The sequence below is a fragment of the Diabrotica virgifera genome, chromosome 8, assembly GCF_917563875.1.
Source record: "Diabrotica virgifera virgifera chromosome 8, PGI_DIABVI_V3a".
NCBI classification, from domain to species: Eukaryota; Metazoa; Arthropoda; class Insecta; order Coleoptera; family Chrysomelidae; genus Diabrotica; species Diabrotica virgifera.
Window position 1 is genome coordinate 2,734,072 of NC_065450.1, and position 21,365 is coordinate 2,755,436.

At 32.8% G+C, this 21,365-nt stretch overlaps 1 protein-coding gene across 1 annotated transcript in view; it reads left to right on the forward strand.

Annotated features, from left to right (window-relative positions):
- The window catches only part of LOC126889715 (tonsoku-like protein), a 94,770-nt gene that overhangs the window by 34,075 nt on the left and 39,330 nt on the right, over positions 1 to 21,365 (forward strand). Inside the window, exons 6-8 of the mRNA XM_050658249.1 lie at positions 1,737 to 2,169; positions 8,912 to 9,090; positions 17,626 to 17,913. Of these exons, the coding sequence (XP_050514206.1) occupies positions 1,737 to 2,169; positions 8,912 to 9,090; positions 17,626 to 17,913 (900 nt within the window). The remainder of the gene's footprint in view (positions 1 to 1,736; positions 2,170 to 8,911; positions 9,091 to 17,625; positions 17,914 to 21,365) is intronic.

The window sequence follows — 21,365 nt, forward strand, 5'->3', positions numbered from 1 at the left end:
ATCTTAAAATTATCTGAGGAATCTCCTGTCTTCGTTTGTCGGTAGAGTTTCTGGACACCCTGTATATATCTAATGTATTTTACAGAATTGAAATTTGACTATTGAAGCGGCCTCGGGAATATTTTGAAATTATAAACAATTTTTTGTCTTAAATACAAACTTATATAATGTATCATTCTTTCGGAGATATAACGGCAGTTACTTATGTTGTTTTTAAATTTTTTATGGACAAGTATATCTACGCCTGCTCGTGCTCGTTCTTCTTTCTTCACTCCAGTATATGCTAAAATATATTGGTTATAGTCTCTTTGGTCTTTACCTTTCTTCTTGGTTTCTTGGATTGCACACATGTCTATGTTTTTATTTATCACTGCTTCTATTGAACTGCTATCTAAATGCTTTCTTAAAGTCAATAAACTATAAGTGAATCGCTTATTTCAGAAACAACCTAAGTCACGTTTTAGCGATTTTGATTTTGTTACACCAACATGTTTTTCTGTGGGACTAAGGTGGTTTCACAAATATAATGAATATTTTAAATTGTTATAAAATCAACTATGCTTACGGGACTACGGGACTTAGGTGTATTCTGCATTATATTGTGTGCAACCCACAGAAATACAGGGTGTCCCGGAAAATAGTGCGTTCCTTAAAGGTATAGGTAGAAGGCACCATGTAGAACAAAAAACTCTCATAACATTTTTTTCTAAATGCAACCGTTTGACCAAAAAATTAAAATACATTTTGGTATGCAAATTTAAATCTGACAACTATGTGCGGTACGCAAATTTAAGCATAGACAGTCCTATGTCCCATGTAAATAGATAGAAGACACATAGTAAACAGATAGTTTTAAAGAATCCTGTTTAGTGTCAATGCCGAAAATGTTTTCGGATCGTGAGTGTATTACCTATTATGTTATTACGTTGATTTTATGTCAGATCACTAAATGGAGAGGCATAATAATTAATTTCTTTCAAAATGTTTTGCCGGTATTTCTCGTCGTAAGAATGATGTTTGTGAAAGTGGGTTACTTGGAACATCTATTCAGTATAATAATTATTTTCAAGTAAGTACAACTTAATTATTTCAGTTCACAAGTAAACAAATTACTGAGACATTATCTGGTGTATTTAAGTTCCGCTGTAAGCTATGTACCTAGTTCAGTTAAAGCCCTCAGCAATACTCAGCATTCAACACATTTAAACCTTACTAAATACCTAATACTAGTTCAGTTAAAAGATGTGTTTTTATGTTAAAATATGTGTAATTCGTTTAAAATTATGCAATAGGTATTTCAATACATTTCAAAAGAAAATCATTTTAGTAAACAAAAACAAATAGTAAATACATAAGTACCTACTATTAGGTTGGATTATTTTAAATACTGTAAATCACAATCACAAACGTTCTTATTATCTGTTATTATTCCGTAGTGCGTACGATGTTGTCAGTTTATTAAAATTTCCAAACATTAAAATACAGGTATATGGAAAACAATGTTAACTTTTTTTTGGAAACGGTTAACTTTAGAAAAAAATTGTATAGGACTTTTTTGTTCTAAATTGTGTATTCTCTTCATACCTTCAAGGAACGCACTATTTTCCGGGACACCCTGTATAATGTTGAAAGTGAACAAAGTGAAAGAAACAAAATGTGACTTAGGTTGTTTCTGAAATAAGCAATTTAAGTACATTATTACATATTACTACATTATTACAATTTACCTGTTTTAGTTACAACTATGTGTTCTGCTGAAGACAAACTCGTGGTAGAGACCAACAACAGAGACTTGAAAAAACTTTATGAAACGATGGGTGACTGCGCGTGCGTCGTTAAGAACTATCCGAAAGCTATTGAATACTACAAATTAATGTTGAATTACGCCGAACTTAGTGGCGTGAGTGGAAAAGAGTTGGCGACTTGTTACAATTCCTTGGCGCAAACCTACGAAGATAACCAGATGTTTAAAGAGGCTGTTCAGTACTTCGAAAAAGAGTTCGAGTTGATGGATAATATTAAAGACGCTCTAGACGCTATGAGTAAGATAGCAGATAATAAAGAGTCTGCAGAAGAATCTATGGGTGATGTGGTGGAGGTTTATGACAAGGCGATAAAGTATTGCCAAGAAAAAAATAATTTGAAAGAAGAACGACGAATGATCGCCAGGTTTGTGTAGTGTTTTATCTGTATTTTTCTTCTTCTTCAAGTGCGTCCGTTGCGAACGTTGACTATTAACATGGCAATTCTGATTTTGCTTGCAGCACTTCTGAATAGTTCGACTGATGTGAGCCCCGCAGATTTTGGAGCCATGAGTGTCTTCTGATGCCTGGCCCACGCCTACTGTCTACTTCCCGATTCTGTGTATTTTCCCCCGAATGAATTGCAGTAGACGATACTTATCGTGTCTTAATATGTGGCCTATATATTCAAGTTTCTTTTGTTTAATTGTGTTCACGATTTCTTTCTCTTTCCCGATTCTGTGGATTACCTCTATGTTGGTGACATCTTCGGTCCAGGATATATGTAGAATGCGTCGTGTCACCCACATTTCGAATGCTTCTAATTTTTTTGTGAGCGTCTCTGTCAGCGTCCAGGCCTCCATACTATACAGTAAGATCGGAAAATGTAGCATTTAACTAGACATAGTCTTAGGAGAAGAGATAAATTTTTGCTTATGAGGAGCTTTTTCATATTGTTAAATGCTGCTCTAGCTCGTTCTATTCTCGCCTTAATTTTTGTGCCCTATTCACATTTTGAATTTACGTTGGTTCCAAGATATATAGTCCGTCCGCTATAACTTTTCCCATGCTGTAGTATTCATTTTCAATCAAATTAAGTCAAAACAGAAAGTGAAACGTACGCCGATGTGTGTAGTATATAGTATACAGTATACAAAATGTATATACACATCGAAAAGTTATAGCGGACGGACTTTACATAAGATTCTACATGGTCAATTAGTATGTTGTTCATCGATAACTGTCGAGTAGGTTGTTGCTTTTTGCTTATCAGCATCCACTTTGTCTTCTTGAAGTTGTCGTCATTAACGGAATTAACCCTTTTCATTACCTGTTGCAATTCATCTACGCTACTGACAAGGATCACCGTGTCATCGGTATATCTTATGTTGTTGGTTAACTCACCGTTTATTTTTATGCCCTCATTTGCATTTTCCATACATTTTTTAAATATTTCCACGGAATAAATATTAAATAGGAGTGTGGATAAGTAAGTTCGTTGCCAATTTTTGCTCTTGCTGTTGGACCCCAGTATAGGTTTGCCACAATCAGAATATCCTTGTCGTCAATACCTGTCTTTTGCAGAATATCTATTAATTGTACATGATTGTCATTGTCAAATGCTTTTCTAAAATCCACAAAGCACAAATACACATCCTTATCAACGTCTCTACACCGCTGTATAGGCACCTGGAGTGCTTAAAACTGCCTCTCTAGTTCCAAGTGCTTTTCGAAATCCAAACTGCGATCTATCAATATTTGACTCACATTTATCATATATTCTTCTATGAATGATCTTGGTGAATGCTTTAGTGATATGATTGATCAAGCTTATAAGTCGGTAGTCATCACAAAGCTGGAAATTTGGTTTCTTCGGGATTGTAATAAATGTCGACTTCGGCCAGTTCTGTTATCCAGGGTGTAACAAAAATACAGGTCATAAATTTAATCACATATTATGGGACCAAAAATAGATCGATTGAACCTAACTTACCTTTGTACAAATGTGCACATAAAAAAAGTTACAGCCTTTTGTTTTTTCAATACATATATCGAAATATGTTAGAGATATTTTATTGAAAATGGACATGTGGCATTCTTATGGCAGTAGTATCTGAAAAAACAAATTATAGTGAAATTTAGACACCCCATAAAAATTTTATGGGGATTTTATTTCTTTAAACCCCCCTTCCCCCCCAAACTTTTGTCTACGTTCCAATTTAATTATTATTTTAGTACCGTTAGTTAAACACAATGTTTTAAACACTTTTTTGCCTCTTAGTACTTCTTCGAAAAGTCGAGTTTTTATCGAGATATTTTGCATATTTGTCAAATTCACCACATATTTGTATATGGTTAAGTACGATTATGGAGACTTGGTAATAATATGAAAATTTATTTATGATTTACATTTGTAGGTATATTTTGAACCATATTAAAAAAGAAGCCACATCTCGATAAAAGGTGCATTATCAAAAAAATACAAAGAGGCGAAAAAGTTTTAAAAACACTGTGTTTAACTAATGGTATCGCAGTTATAGTTTAATTGGAACGTACACAAACATTTGGGTGGTTTAAATGAACAAAACCCCTATAAAAATTTTATGTAAACATATTAAAAAAGAAGCCACAACTCGATAAAAACTGCCTTATCGAAAAAATACTAAGAGCCAAAAAAGTTTTAAAAATATTTAATTTAACTAATGGTACCACAATAATAATTTAATTGGAACGTACACAAAAGTTAGGGGGTTTAAGGGAACAAAACCACCATACAATATGGGGTGAACAAATTTCACTATAATTTTTCTGTAAGATGTTCCTGCCATAAGAATGCCACATGTCCATTTTCAATAAAAAATCTCTAATAGTTTTCGATATATGTATTCAAAAAAATCGATTTCCATTTTGTAACTTCAAAGTGCTGTAACTTTTTTTATGTGCATATTTGTACTAAGGTAAGTTAGGTTGATTCGAACTATATTTGGTCCCAGAATATATGCTTTAATTTATGACCTGTATTTTTGTTACACCCTGTATATGTTGTTAAAAAGTACAACTAGATTATCAAGGAATTGTTTGTCTGATTTACAAAGGATCTTTAATATTTCGCAGGGTACATTGTCCGGACCTGCTGCCTTATTGTTTTTTAATGCTGCAATCTGCAATGGCATCTTCTATCTCCGATTTAAGGATAGAAGGTCCTGTTTCTCCATATAGGTGATCATCAGTTCTGTCTGACGCAAATATTTTTTTATGTAGGATATCCATTGTAATAAAACGAGCGTTCGTATTTATATACGACTTTATTAATTTATTCATACAAGTTTTCTCTTACAAACTCTAGCTTAAAACTAAACTTATTTACAAAATCCGTTCCTATTTATAGCCCAGCCGTTATTCTGGAACAATCCACGCTCATCTCTAGCTATCAGCTCGTCACGCCTACTTGAGGTACGTTCTCGAACACTCTTTACCCCTCCAGCACCGCCTCGAACATTCGATAGCGTCAGTCTTACACGTCTCGAGTTGTGTACCGTTATACGGGGGTCGGTCAAGAGTTCTCTTTCGTTACACCATGTTTCAAATATCCTTGATGGCTCCGAGATAAGATTTCCATCGCTATCTTTTATGCTGTTGGCTGACTTATTGAATTTCTTCTTGTTTGTCATTGATTTTATTTCTTTGTGTATATTGTAACTGTCATATTTACATTTGTATTGCTCTATTTCCATGCATTCGTTGGAAAACCATTTTTCTTTGGCGTCTGTCTTTTTAGTTTTCCTTATTTAAATCATTCTTGATCATTATTCACTAAGCGCCACGCTACTAGATACATGGGTGGGTACCTAATTATTCATGGGCTAATCCGGTCCGTTCTCAGATTTGTCTTTCATCTCTGTCATGTTACTGTCAAGAAACTATTCAAAATAATTGTTTTTCCATACAAAACATACATTAATTAATAGTATTGTTACTCTGCTTCAAAATAACTTTTTTCAAACAACAAGAATATTAGGTAAAATACTTTAAAACTTTTACAACTTTAACAAAATGACAACCGTAAAAAAAGCTGCAAAATGCAACTGTAAAAACGAGAATTGAGTAAGTGAAACAATAACAATTGCAAGGTTCATTCGACGGAAAATCGACAACACCGCCTTCTTATTCATCGCATAAGAATAGTAGGATCAGAACTAAACTAAATTCACTTAAAATTAACTTTACTGAAAAACGATATAATAATTAGAAACATATGGCTGAAATCAAAAATGAATAACCAATTTCGTTGCAAAACGAAAATACAGCCGCATCATATTCTAGTCCAATCAGAGAGTGCAGCAAGCACCTCTACCGGTTTCGAAACTTATTAGTCTCTCATCAGAAGGCACATATGCTACTCTCTCTGATCCAACCAAAACAAACCCCGACATATAGTCACGGATTGCAACGAACGAAATGGCATAGATGCCCTAGCGGCAACTGCTAGCAAAAGACTTCAAGTTTTCAATCTAATGGCATATAAAACAACATAATGTTATTATAATACATCCCACCAGACTGAAAACAATAGGCACCTTCTCTGGTTATACCTCCGAGGCTTCTATAATTTGCAAGCCATAACGGATGCTGAGACTAAGGAAGATGAGGGAATTTTACAATTTATAATTCACGTCCCATCTGCTCGTCCTGCAGTTGGACCAGAGAGAGCAGCATATGTGCCTCCTTATGAGAGACTAATAAGTTTCGAAACCGGTAGAGGTGCTTGCTGCACTCTCTGATTGGACTAGAATATGATGCGGCTGTATTTTCATTTTGCAACGAAATTGAAAATGGTTATTCATTTTTGATTTATAGTCCGTTCTTTAACGGTAAAATATTTCAAAACCTGTAAATTTTAAAGAACCGCTTGGATTGACATGAAATTTGGCATACACATAGCTAACAAGCCAAAGAAAAAAAGTGATATTGTGCCGATATGTGCTTTTGCCTTGGGGGTGGTTTTTACCCCCTCTTGGGGGTGAAAAAATATTCGTCCAAAGAAAGTCAGGAAATGGATAAACTCGCTAATTTTAAGTAACTTTTGTTCTATAGAGTTTTCTCACTAAGTCAATCCTTTTCGAGTTATTTGGCAGTGAATATGTTCATTTTTTCAACAAAATAACGACGCTTTTAGACGGTTTTTCGCAAATAACTCAAATAGTAAGTATTTTGTCGAAAAAACATTCTTAGCAAAAATATAGCCTGTAAAAAATTAAAAGAAAAATGGTGTATATATCACGTCTCTACACCTAGTAGAAGCAGAGTTATAGCTAATGAAAAATAGGTTCATATTCGTCAAATTCCAAATGGAATACTTTAACGTGAAATAACCAAAAATGAAGCACATTTCGGGGAAAACTCATTACAACTTATTTAAAGTGTTTAAAAAAAGCTTCATTTTTGTTTTATAAAAAAAATTTCTAGCATCAAAATTAAACAAGTTACGCTCAAAATAAAGTTAGTCCTTTTTGGTTTTGGTAAAAAAATCGAGAAAATCACCCCCTAATTAGTATCTTAAATGAACTAAATCGTTACGACTTCACAAGTTTGTTGACTCGTGTATATATTGTATATGATCTGTAAGTTTCATCGGTTCAAAGTCCTTACTATTGAAAGGGCTGTAGTTAAAACGGGTTGAGCGAGTCACTGATCACGAATGTATGCAAATTTAGAAACACCAAATCTTAATCAATTTTTGTCTAACAGAAAAACAAAAAAATACATGATATTCAGAAAAGCAAATCTGACTTTTTTGTTTTTCGAGATTTTTGGTATCTCTAACAATTTTTAAGTTATTTTGAAAAAAAGCATATTTTTCAAAATTTAAATTTTTAAAAATTTTACTTTGAAACCAAATTTTTTCAAAAATAAGCACTTTGAATCGATGAAACTTACAGATCATATAAACACAACATAAGTAAAATAATTTGTGGAGCGGTAACGATTAATTTCATTTAAGTTGCTAATTAGGGGTTGTCTTCCCGTTTTTTTTTTTGCAAAAACAAAAGGAACCAACTTTATTTTGAGCGCAACTTGCTTAAATTTAATGCTAGAAACTTTTTGTAAAAACAGAAATAAATCTTTTTTTAAACACTTTAAAAAAGTTATAATGGGTTTTCCCCAAAAAGTGCTTAATTTTTTCGATATTTCACGTCGAAATATTCTATTTGAAATTTGGTGAATATGAATCTATTTTTCATTGGCTATAACTCTAGTTCTACGAGATCCAGAGGCCTAACGCGTGCACCATTTTTTTACTTTTTTATAGGCTATATTTTTGCTAAGAACGTTTTTTTCGACAAAATACTTACTTTTTGAGTTATTTGCGAAACACCGTCTAAAAATGTGGTTATTTTGTTGAAAAATGAACATATTCACTCGCAAATAACTCAAAAAGTGTTGACTTGGCGAAAAAGCTCTATAGAACAAAAGTTACTTAAAATTAGTTAGTTTACCCATTTCCGTACTTATTTTGGACATATATTTTTTCAACCCCCAAGAGGGGGTGAAAGTTACCCCCAGGGCAAAAGCACACATCGGCACAATATCACTTTTTTTCTTTGACATGTAAGCTATACGCATGCCAAATTTCATGTCAATCCAAGCGGTTCTTTAAAATTTAGAGCAAAAACCGTGAAAGAATAGACTATTACATGTTTACTCTGATTGGAGTACGAAGGGAACCAATCTCGTTGGAACTTTACCGCGCTGAGCAGATGGGACGTGAATTATAAATTGTAAAATTCCCTCATCTTCCTTAGTCTCAGCATCCGTATGGCTTGCAAATTATAGAAGCCTCGGAGGTGTAACCAGAGAAGGTTCCCATTGTTTTCAGTCCGGTGGGATGTAGAGTAACATTATGTTATTCTATATGCCATTAGATTGAAAACTTAGTCTTTTTTCTATGTTAATATTCAGATTCTATACACTTTCTGGCGTTCTAAACGTCACTAGACATAAAAATTAACATTGTAACAAGTGAAGGGTCCAGTACTTTAATAGCTCAACGTTCCTGTGTCTAGTAGGGTGACGGTTACTGTATAGCGGCCTTTATAATATTCGTGAATATTGTTTTTATATATTATATCTTGGTATAATGTGTAATGGTATAATAATATGTATTTTAGGTGTATCAAATATTTACAACGCATTGGAAAAACCTCTGAGGCCTGTAGCTATCAACAAAAACTAAATGCTTTGAAGGTTCCCGACAAGGAAGATGATAGTTCTTCATCTGAGTGCGAAAGTCATAACTCCAGCATAATGGACGATAAAGAAAATTGTGATAACTTGGACGATATTACAGGTAAGTAGAGAAACAGGCTCTTATTGGTCAATGGCTAACCAGTCACGTCACATCAAATCAGGCTGAGAGTCCAATGGCAAGGCAAATTTCCAATCATCATCACGTAGCGCTACAACCCTCTTGGGTCTTGGCTGACTGTACAACTTTTTTCCAATTTGTTCGGTCGTCCATCAACCTAGGGTCAAATGGAATGTTCATTTTCCAGAGATCTGCTTGGATGTTATCTCTTCATCGCATTCTGGGGCGTCCGAGTGGTCTTTTGCCTGTAGGAATCTCCTCCCATACCAATCATACAAGTCTCTCGTTATGAAGTCTGTGCACGTGGCCTCCCCATCTTAATGTTGTTCTGAAGCTATTTTCTTGTGGCATTTTTACAATTTTAACTATTTATAATGGGAAATAAGCCACAATATTATTAAAAAATGATTTTTATTAACGTTTCGACGCCCAAATCGGGTGCCGTTGTCAAAATACAAAATACTATTAACATAAACAAAAATGTTGTTGCTTAGTAAAAAAATTCTTCTAATAATTTATTTAATTTGACTCATTTATATCGGCAGTTCAGATACATATGATACATTTTAAAGTAGAAGACTTTAAAATGATATTGCCAATATTTATGAGTTGCGTTCCTGGGACGACTTTACTGAAAGATAGTTCATTCGATTACATGAAATATGGTGGAGATATGTAGATGATGTGTTTTCAATATGGCCTCATAGATCAGAATTGTTGGATACATTCGTGAATATTATAAACGATCAAGAAGAGACAATAAAATTTACAATGGAAAAGGAATATAATAACACCCTACCTTTCCTCGATGTTTTAGTCTCAAAGAAGGATAATGGATATGAGACTCAAGTGTATAGAAAACCAACACATACCAACAGATATCTCAATTACAAATCAAATCACAACATCAACGTTAAAAAGGGAATCATAAAATCCTTATATGATAGAGCCAAAATTACTTGTTCTAACGAAAATTCATTTTTAGAAGAAAAACAATTGTTAACATCTGTTTTATTAAAAAATGATTATTCTTTATCGTTTATAAATAAGGAATTGTCAAGATTGGATCGAATGGAACAGAACAACATAGAACGGGATCCTACAACATTCACAAGAAATAATACGAGGAAAATATCCATAACATACCATACATAAAAGGACTATCCGAGAAACTTAAAACAATGGGAAATAAATTCAACATTTCAACAACATTCAAAACAACCAACACATTGAGATCTATTCTATCTAAAACTAAACCTAACAATGAACAAGAAAGGACAAAGAATTGTATTTATAAAATACCTTGTGAATGCGAACAGTTTTATATAGGTGAAACATCAAGACCATTAAACGTTAGAATAAGTGAACATCAATCTTATATTAAAAATAGAGAATTTGATAGATCTCAAATATGTCAACACACATGGGATAATGAACATAGAGTTCAGTGGAGAGATTCAAGTATAGTCCTGAAAGAAACAGATAGTAAAAAGAGAAAAATCAAAGAAGCGGCTCTAATTATGCTAAACGAAACCAACTGTGTCGCAAATTCCTCGGTGGAATGCAGTAGGATGTGGATACCCATACTGAAAGAGGAAGTCAATAGAAAGAAAATACCACAATTAGTAAGTCAATAGTCGAGTTAGTACATACTTTATATTTTAGTATTACTTATATATCCATGTATTATTGATATTATTTATAATTTAAACAAAATTATAGTACAGTCAGAATTTCGTATTAATTTTGAAAGTAAATTAAATGTAAGACCAAATACTTACGATGTCGGGATAGTATCACGAGGTTTTTCCTGGTTTTCCCTCGTGATTTACTATGAGATCTCTAACGCGAGAATTTTAATTTCACCGTTGCATGTGGTTGTCTTTTTAGAGACAGATCACATGCTATGATTTTTTTGTGACGGATATTCTTGAGTTGGGGTTGATTTCATGTAATCGAATGAACTATCTTTCAGTAAAGTCGTCCCAGGAACGCAACTCATAAATATTGGCAGTATCATATGTATCTGAATTGCCGATATAAATGAGTCAAATTAAATAAATTATTAGAAGAATTTTTTTACTAAGCAACAACATTTTTGTTTATGTTAATAGTATTTTGTATTTTGACAACGGCACCCAATTTGGGCGTCGAAACGTTAATAAAAATCATTTTTTAATAATGTTGTGGCTTATTTCCCATTATAAATAGTTAAAACTCCCCATCTTAGTCACTGATTTAATTTCTTGGACAATATCGGCGTCATTGTAGAGTGCTTTTAATTCGATATTAATTCTGATCCTATACTGGTTTGTGGTGAGGCCCGAAAAAGTATTTTTCGTTTGCTTTGGTCATGGTCCACGTTTCGCATCCATATACAGGTCTGACGATGGATTTATAGATTTTGATCTTTGAACTTCTTGTAAGATATTTTGATTTTATAAGCTTATCCAGTAGTGATGTTGAAAAAGTAACGATTCGTTACAAAGTACTCGTTACTTACGAATACCGAAAGTAACGATTACTATACAGAGGGGCAAATCGTTACTTTGATTACTTTGATTACTCTGATTACTTCGTTACTTCATACCAATCGTATTAGAGCGAGCAACGACTATTGTATCTACTTTGATTACTCTGATTACTTTCTGATTTGAAAAACGTTATTTGTTACTATCTTTTACAAAAACTAGCTTAGAACTATAGTGTTTTACCCAAAGTTGGGTATTGGGGTACTTTATTTGAGACCGATCCATTAAATAATTTAAGAGTTATTCTAATTGTTTATTCCAGAGCCCTTTATTTTGCAATAACATAAGACAGAAAATAATGAAGATAGGACAATTCTGCGTATGCCAAATGAAAGTAGAAAACTGATGCTATCAAAATGTACTAAAAAAAGATAAAAAAATTATCTAATATAGTCAAAGATCCTAATGCCAAATTTGTGAAATTTTGTAGTTTATAAACATTTAGAATAACTTTAAAAACATTGTCCGTAGAAAAAATCATTTTACATATTAGAAAAGGTGGTATTTTACACGAATTTTTAAAAATGCAGTTCAGTCGGTGACTAGTCGTGGTAAGTGAAGGGGGAGCTGGGAGCCGACAAATGCACGAGTTCAAGAACTAAAAAAGACAACTCAAAACTACTACATATCATTTTCTATATCTCGGGATCTACTGAATATATTTTGATCGTTCTTTTTTTAATATGTATGTAATTTTTCTGTACATTGCAAATATGCAATTTGTCTAGACATTTATTAATTAATAAACAGTCTAATTTATTTAAACAATTTTTGAAAAAATAATTTTTTCCCAAAAAACCATGATTTTAATCATACTATCGTTAGTAATCATATAAAAAGTTAAGGTATACTTTAATAAATAAATTATCTTCAATAAATAATTATCTAATAAAAATCATTTATTTATTAAAGTGTACTTCACCTTTTTCTATCATCATTAATGATACTATGATTAAAAAATTAGATTTTTGTAAAAAAAAAATATTTTCTTCAAGAATTATTTAAACAAATTAGACTGTTTATTAATTAATAAATTTATTAACAAATTGCATATTTGTAATGTACGTAGAAATTACATACAAATTAAAAAAAGAAAGATCAAAATTCATTGAGTTGATCCGGAGATACAGAAAATTATATTCGTTTGAAATTGCTTTTTCGGTATTTTAACTCGGTGGCTTTGTAGGTTCCCCTAGTAATCGTTTGAACTACATTTTTAAAAAATCGTAGAGGGTGCTGTGAAGGTACAATGTTTGTGCAAATTTTTTAAGAAAAAATACAAATATCATTCTTTAAAATGGCATTAATGAGATTCCTTAATTATTATAAACAAATTAGCTGTGAATAAAAAAAACATATGGCTAACTTTGTCCCAAATGAACCTAGGCTAAATTTTTTTATTTGAAAATTCGTTAAGTATTTTCTATGGGAAATAAGCCACAATTTTACTAAAAAATGAATTTATTAACGTTTCGAAGCCCAAATCGGGTTTCGTTGTCAAAATACAAAATAATATTACAATAGTATTTTGTATTTTGACAACGAAACCCGATTTGGGCTTCGAAACGATTGTGAGTAAAAATAGTATTGTAATATTATTTTGTATTTTGACAACGAAACCCGATTTGGGCTTCGAAACGTTAATAAATTCATTTTTTAGTAAAATTGTGGCTTATTTCCCATAGAAAATACTTAATTATAAAAATGCCACAAGGAAATAGTTTCAGAACAACATTGAAAATTCGTGTTAAAATACTATCTTTTCGAATACCTATATAAAAAGATTGTTTCTACGGACATTTTAAAAGTTATTCTAAATGTTTATAAACTACAAAATTTCAAAAATTTGGCTTTAGGATTTTTGACTATATTAATTATTTTTTTTTATCTTTTTTTAATACATTTTGATACTATCACACTTCTACTTTCATTTGGCATACTCAGAATTGCCCCATCTTCATTATTTTCTGTCTTATCTTATTGCAAAATAAAGGTCTCTGGGATAAACAAATAGAATAACTCTTAAACTAATTAATGGATCGGTCTCAAATTTTGAAGGTTTGTTAAGTACCCCAATACCCAACTTTGGGTGAAACACTACAGTTCTAAGGTAGTTTTAGTAAAACTTATTAACAAATAACGATTTTCACTTATTTTGCAGTTTGCATAGCATCAAATTAACTTTTTAACTTTCAAAAATCGGCATTTTGAAGGTTTTTCAATGTTCTAAAAAACTGAATTTTGTAATTTTGTCAACTATCGAAAAAATCGCGATTTTTGCACTAAATTGTTAAATAATTAAAAAACGGGCGCGAACTCTAGGCAGAAAACAGGTAGGTTTTCTTCCTATAGGTCTACAATAACTAAAAAAGTAGTTAGCTACCTGGATCTTTAAGTGTCCCGAGAAAATCCTTATTACTCTGGACTATTTATTCATCCAAATGAGTTTCTTTGGTATTGAGAACTCTGCCATGGCATTCCATACTTTGCTTCTTTCTCCGCTATCATATGCCTGTCGAAAGTCTATGGAGAGATTGTGTATGGGTCTGTTATAATCCCATCCCTTTTCTAGAAGCTGTCTCAGCGTGAATAGTTGACCTATTTTGGATCTGTTTGCCCTAAAACCGGCTTGATATTCTCCTAGGACATTTTCAGCATAAGGTGTTAGTCTACTGAGAATGATGTTTGAGATGATTTTATATGCCGTGTTTAGGGGTGAAATACCACTATTATTCGCTCATTTTGTTTTGTCCCCTTTTTTGTGGATGGGCACTATGATGTTTTCCTTCCATCTTGCTGGTATCTTTTCTTCTAACCATATAATCGTTATTAACTGGTGGATTTGGCGATGTGCGTCTCCTCCATATTTCATAAATTCTGCTGGTATCTCGTCCGCACCCGGTGCTTCGTGATTTTTTAGCTTATTTAAGATCTTTTGGGTTTCTTCAACAGAGGGATTTTTGACGGGCATGTCTGCTGTTATATAGATCTCTTCTTTGTGCTGTTCTTCCTGTATGATGTTTAAAAGGTCCCTGAAATACCCTTTCCATTCTTCAGTTAGTTCTTTACCGTCGATTGTCATAATATATGGTCTTGATTGTCTTTCAGTGTAGGGATAGAATTGGTTCTATGTCCTCTTTTCTCAGAGGAAATTGCTTCATATTACTTACCAATGGTGACCAAAAGCGCCGGAAGCCGTAAAAGATGGCAAAAACGCGATAAAACGATAGAAAATTATGTATTCTTGACGGGTATTTGCATATGAAAGCGACTTATACTTATAGATGTATAATTGGTTGGCGATTACAATACTCTAAATAGATAACCAATCAATGATGCGAATAAAGATAATTTGACACAAAAGTAATCGATCGTGACAGTATTTTCACAATATCTTCGGGTAAAATGACAATTGTAATTACTGGGTTAATATTTTTCAGCGACTATATTTTTAAGGGATCAAAGTGCTACTTTTCCTCTTAAGAATGAAGTTTACTTACAGTAATCATTCAAGGGAGGAAAAGGCACTTTGCTCCCATTTTATACATATGATTTTTCCACCTTCCTCAAATAACAATTCAGTTTTTCATTTTTAAATAATTTATTTATGTAACTAACTAACAAAATTATTAGATTTATGAAGATTATTAAATTATTTATTTATAATATGAAGAGGGCGAAACACATTTCTGAGAACTGGTGTTTGGATCTTTGATTCTATTCAGAAAATTTTTCCCAGCCCGAAATAGTGGATGTGTGAGTTATTCGTAAGGGGATTTTTCCACATTCTCTATTTCATTTGTTTGATTTTGTTACGATTGGTCGGTGAACCAACTTTGTATCTTTTGATCACTGAGTGTGTTCAAAGATTGACTTCTTTTTTTTTTTGTTTTTTAAACATATATTTTACTTTAAGTAATTAGGGAATTAAAACTTGAGACTGTCATTGTCAGATGATGCGTAGATATACGCTCCTGTTATGTCTATGTCTCGGATGTTGTTTTTTGATGGAATGTGTTTAAAGATATTCAACCTCTCATCTTTACCGATGAGCCCAGGGAGGTTGAAGAGGGCGAAACACATTTCTGAGAACTGGTGTTTGGATCTTTGATTCTATTCAGAAAATTTTTTTCCCAGCCCGAAATAGTGGATGTGTGAGTTATTCGTAAGGGGATTTTTCCACATTCTCTATTTCATTTGTTTGATTTTGTTACGATTGGTCGGTGAACCAACTTTGTATCTTTTGATCACTGAGTGTGTTCAAAGATTGACTTCTTTTTTTTTTTTTGTTTTTTTAAATTATTAGAGACTAAAACTAACAAGTAGGCACAGTATAACTGTCGACTGTCAAATATAAGTCAAATTATTAATGTAAACATTGTTAAATCAAAATAACAATTTACTGTTTTTTACCATTCTGCAAAATACAGGGTGTTCTATAAATAAACGTTAAAGTGTATAGATACTTACGTAATAGATAATAGAATATTGTACAGGGCGTCAATAAGTTATTTCATCAATGACATTCCATGACGTCACTTTTACTTTTCCACTTTTACGGTGGAAAAATATTTTTCCACCTACCTCTACCGAAAGTATACTTTTCCGGACCTGATTGTATGGATCAAAGTTGTACTTTTCCTCCCTAGAGAGAAAAATATTTTTCCTCCCTAGAGAGGAAAAGTAAAAGTGACGTCATGGTATTTCATTCATGAAATATAACTTATTGACGCCCTGTACAATATCTATTTTCTATTACGTAAGTATCTATACATTTTAACGTTTATTTAAAAACACTCTGTATTTTGCAGAATGGTAAAAAACAGTAAATTGTTATTCTGATTTAATAATGTTTACATTAATAATTTGACTTATATTTGACAGTTGACAGTTATATTGTACCTACTTGTTAGTTTTAGTTCTAATAAATTTGGTTGGTTAGTTACATAAATAAATTAAGTAAAAATGAAAAAATGACTTATTATTTGAGGAAGGTGGAAAATCCATATGTATAACACGGGAGTAAAGTGCCTTTTCCTCCCTTGAATGAAAAAACTTCATTCTCGGGAGGAAAAGTAGCGCTTTCCTCCCTTGTTATACAAAGAGCTATTATGTCATTGGTATATTCAGATATTGTATAGTGAAATTTGATTTTATATTTATTTATTTTTACATTAAGATATTTTAAATATTAATCTTCAGGCAAATATTTGTATAAATATTAATGTTTATATTTATAAATATAAATATTCTGATAACTGTCAGATTTAACTAAAACGTCATGTAATGATTTGCGACATTCTTAAAATACTATATGATTTCAAAATTAATGACGCACTGAAAAAAGGGTTTGGGGTGAACTGTACTTACAAACCACTAAAAATAGAAAAGAAACTGATTGATTTAACTATGCTTCTTTTCATGAGCATTTTTCAGTGCGTCGCAAATGATAGAAAAAAGGGGTAGGTCCGTGATAATACACATTTATGACATTTATTCTAACATGACATTTTAGTTAAATCTGACAGTTGTCATATTTTATTTGCAGTTTGGCATAAAAACAAATCAATTTTGTTAATTGCATTTATAAAATGGTATTTTCTTTATGTTGTTCTGAAGCTATTTCCTTGTGGCATTTTTATAATTACGTATTTTTTATGGGAAATAAGCCACAATTTTACTAAAAAATGAATTTTTTAACGTTTCGAATTTTTATTTTATTTTCTTTGATCTGTATAGTCTTATAAATTGTACAGATTATATTCGTAGATATATTATATAATTAGTAAATCATTTTTTTCGATTATAGCGCCACCTATTGATAACTAGAATAAATGTTATAAATGTCACCGACGAAATGTAATCACCGACGTTCTTTCTGTCACATACAATTTAATGCGTTAGAAAGAAATCGAAAAACTGTGACGCACTGAAAGATCCTCATGAGGAAAAGCATATGACATTACTTAAGAATTGTTTTTCGTAGCTAACAGCCCTTTGAGACAATCTCCTGGTCCAAGTCTTTTTAATGAATACCAAGAAATTATGAAAAATCTAGCAAGGAAGCCATCTACCAGCAAACAAAGTGATGTTACATCCAACGTCAGGAAGATGCCGGCTTTGCTTAGAGAAAAAAATGTCTCCTTTGATGACTGGTTGGAAGATGATCTTCAGCCGTCAAAGGCTACCAAGAAACAGAAGACTAGTTTAACGGAAAGTGGAGTTACGTCTTCTACTAGGAAGCGGAGTTTGGATTCTCCGAGAAGTAATACACGTAAGTAACATGTATAGTTCATCCACTCTAACTTTTCCTTCTTCTTCTTCTTCTTTTTGTATAGACATGACTCTGTCTGTTTTTTCAACCTGCCTCCAGTAAGTTGTCGTTCCATCGTTTTCGTGGTCGTCCCACTGATCGTCTTCCTATTGGGGAACCGTCTCTCGCTGTCCTTACTACTCTATTTGTTGTCATTCGGCTTATATGGTCATTCCATTCTAGTTTTCTGTTTCTTACCCAGTTATTAATGTTGTCCACCTTGCATCTCCGTCGTATATCTGTACTTCTAGCTAGGTCCCATAGAGTCTTACCATCGATTTTTCGAAGGATTTTCATCTCTGCTGTTTCTTCTTTGTGTCGGGTCGTGTTTCGGCCGCGTATGTCATTATTGGTCTGATGACAGTTTTGTAAATTCTGTTTGCGGATCTGTTTAACTTTTTCCATGCATGAAATTATTCACGAATTATTTATTATACTAGGTCTCTTTTTTTACTCACAGAAACTACACTTGAGAGCAAAATAATCGACTCACTTGCTGAATTGTACACGTTAGAAGTCTCGAATTTCCTAAACCTGTTGTCCGATTTGAGTGATTTTTTTAAGCCTTATTATTTAAGAAAATCGATGTAATATTATTGATGCTAGACAGGTGAAGGTCATTTTATACTGGGTGTAACAGTCATACGGTGTTTTTTTCTTAAAGTTCGGAACACCCTGTGTAATATTCTAACATATATAAAATATTTAAATTAAAACTCAATTGTAGCCGTAGGCTTTCTTAACATCTTGTTTTTTGATTCATGCGCTTATGTTCGATAATAAAAGAGATATGTACTTTTATATTACAAATGAGGTATGCTATTTGGTCTTGATCAATATCATTCCAAATCTTGAGATCTACTGTTTATATCTCTTGTACGGTTCTAGGAGGTCGCAAACGCTGTCGTAGTCTTCCGCCAATTATGTCCCACAAATTTTCGATCAGGTTAAGATCTGGACTATGCAATGGCCAATGCAAAGTCCGAAGATTTACCTGTTGTAAATATTTGGTTACAGTTTGTGAACGTGGTCTTGCATTATCGTGCATTAGCAAAAAATTGTTACCAATATAAGGAATCGATAGCATGGTAGCTAAGTCCTTCGCTATGTAAGATCACTACTTGAAGACACTCATCGCGGGTCAAATTCCTTGTAGCGCGTTCCATTTCCACCAAATAACAAGAAAAAACTACGGACTTAATTGAATTGAAACTTTAAATAATAAATCTACTAATTTTCACAAAAACCAGACACTTTTTGACTGTTAACCATTTGACGTCCATTCAATTGTTAATTTCTCATAGAGTACTTTAAGGCGGGTTGACATTACTAATGAATAACGAACGTGGCTCACGCTTACGTATTTTGCCCGTGCTATTGTTAGATATTTTATTATCTATTTTCAAACTCGAGCACTACATTTGTATTTGTATGCAATGAATAAATACAAATGCACTGCTTATTTATTTTTTAGCACATAAGCAAAACGCTCGGACAGGTCGATTTTTAAACTAACCATAGTATATTATAGCATCAGCGTTTCGAACTGTACGCGATCCCTCTTCAGGTGACAGACATAACTTTGATTTTTTTAAATGATAAAGTACATCTTGTGACACTTCATTTAAGGCTGTTCCTCACGATTTTGAGCATAGCTAAATTCCAATGTAAAAGTTTAAACAAAATAACGCAAAAACTATGGCAGATATTGAGATAATTCTTTTTTTATATGAAAGGTATTAAAAAGTTCTAGTGCACTATTTGCTTATCAATTATTAAATTGTTTAAACAATATTTTTTTAAACTTTTTTGCTTAAAATTAACCTAAAAAAATTTAAATTTAAATACAGCACTAGAGAATTTTTCCCACTTTCCGAATCTGTTTTTGTTTTTAACATAAAGGGTAACACAAAGCAGCTATTTTGTTTAAACTTTTTTAAAAATCTCAAAGTTTTGCTAAAAGGTATCTCTCTGGGCCGTCATTCTGTCCTTGTTGTCGATATCCAGCCCGCGGCCAGCCAGCAGGTAAAGGAACCCTGTCGGTAGGATTATCAATAATGTTATTACAGGTACAAAAACGAATTAGTGCTTATGAATGGACAAAGATTATTTAGACTTTTGACAAAATTTTTATTATAATTTTTATTTCAAAACACCCTCTTAAGAAACATTACACAATTCTATATTTATAAATGTAATTTCATTTTATCGATCTTGCTCATGATGCTACTCAAATTCTTATATGTAATACGTGTTACTTGTATAAACTTTTTCATTATATGTATTATCATGTATAATATGATATGCATAATCCGTTTAGAACGTCTTTCGACGTTATCCGATCCCATTTTTCATTCATTTCGGCTGTTCCATTGATCTTCTCTAAGTTCTTTGGATTTGAAGCTCATTGAGTTTCTTATTCTTTCCATCCATGTTCTCTTAGGTATTTCTCTCTTCTGTATTCCTGTAGGTGACAATGCAATTACTTGTTTCGGGAGTCTACTGTTTTTCATTCGTTGGACATTTCCGAACCATTTGAGCTGCTTTCGTTGTCTGTCATCCATGACTGTACCTTGTATTCTCATGCGTGCTCTAATTTCTTCATTTCTTATCCTCTCCCGTTTCGAAATTACGGCACTATAGCCCAAATTGAGCCTTGGCCTCCTTTATTTTTTGCCTCCACCCTTGCCTGTCTGTGGCTGCTCTTCTCCATACACGGACTCCTAAAAGGACTTGTGCGTCGCTGTTTACTATGTCTTCCCAGCGCTTTATTGGCTTTCCAACCGGTCTCTTTCCCAGCATTCTAGCATTCTGTGCTCTTTTTGGTCGCCTATCCTCTCCCATTCTTATCACATGTCCGGTCCATTGCAATCTTTGTATTCTAATAAAGTCTGACAGGGGTGTTTCCTTATAAAGTTGAGAAAGCTCGTTGTATCTACTTCTGAAGATTTCATTTTCCCTCACAGGTCCTAGTGTCCTCCTCAGTACTTTCCTTTCGAATGTGTCGAGCTTGTTTTTGGATGTTTCTTTCAGGACCCAGGTTTCACTTCCATAGCATGTTATTGGGCGAATTAAGGTTTTATAGATTCTCATCCTTGTATTTCAGTGGACACTTTTAGACCGAAATATATGGGAGAGGGCAAAATAAGCTCTGTTTGCCTGCGTTATTCTCTTCCGTATTTCTCCATCTTCTGATCCGTCGGCATATATTCAATTTCTACTCCCAGGTATGTAAACTTTTCAACCGTTTCAATGTCATCTTCATGTATAATGTTTTGTGGGATTATATTTCTTCTCATCTGAGTCATTATTTTTGTTTTTTCTGTGTTAATTTCCAGACGTTAGCGAAGTACTTAGCGTTCGTCTTATTACATCCATTTCCGCGGCTTCTGTCTTTCTTATATTTCTCTCTG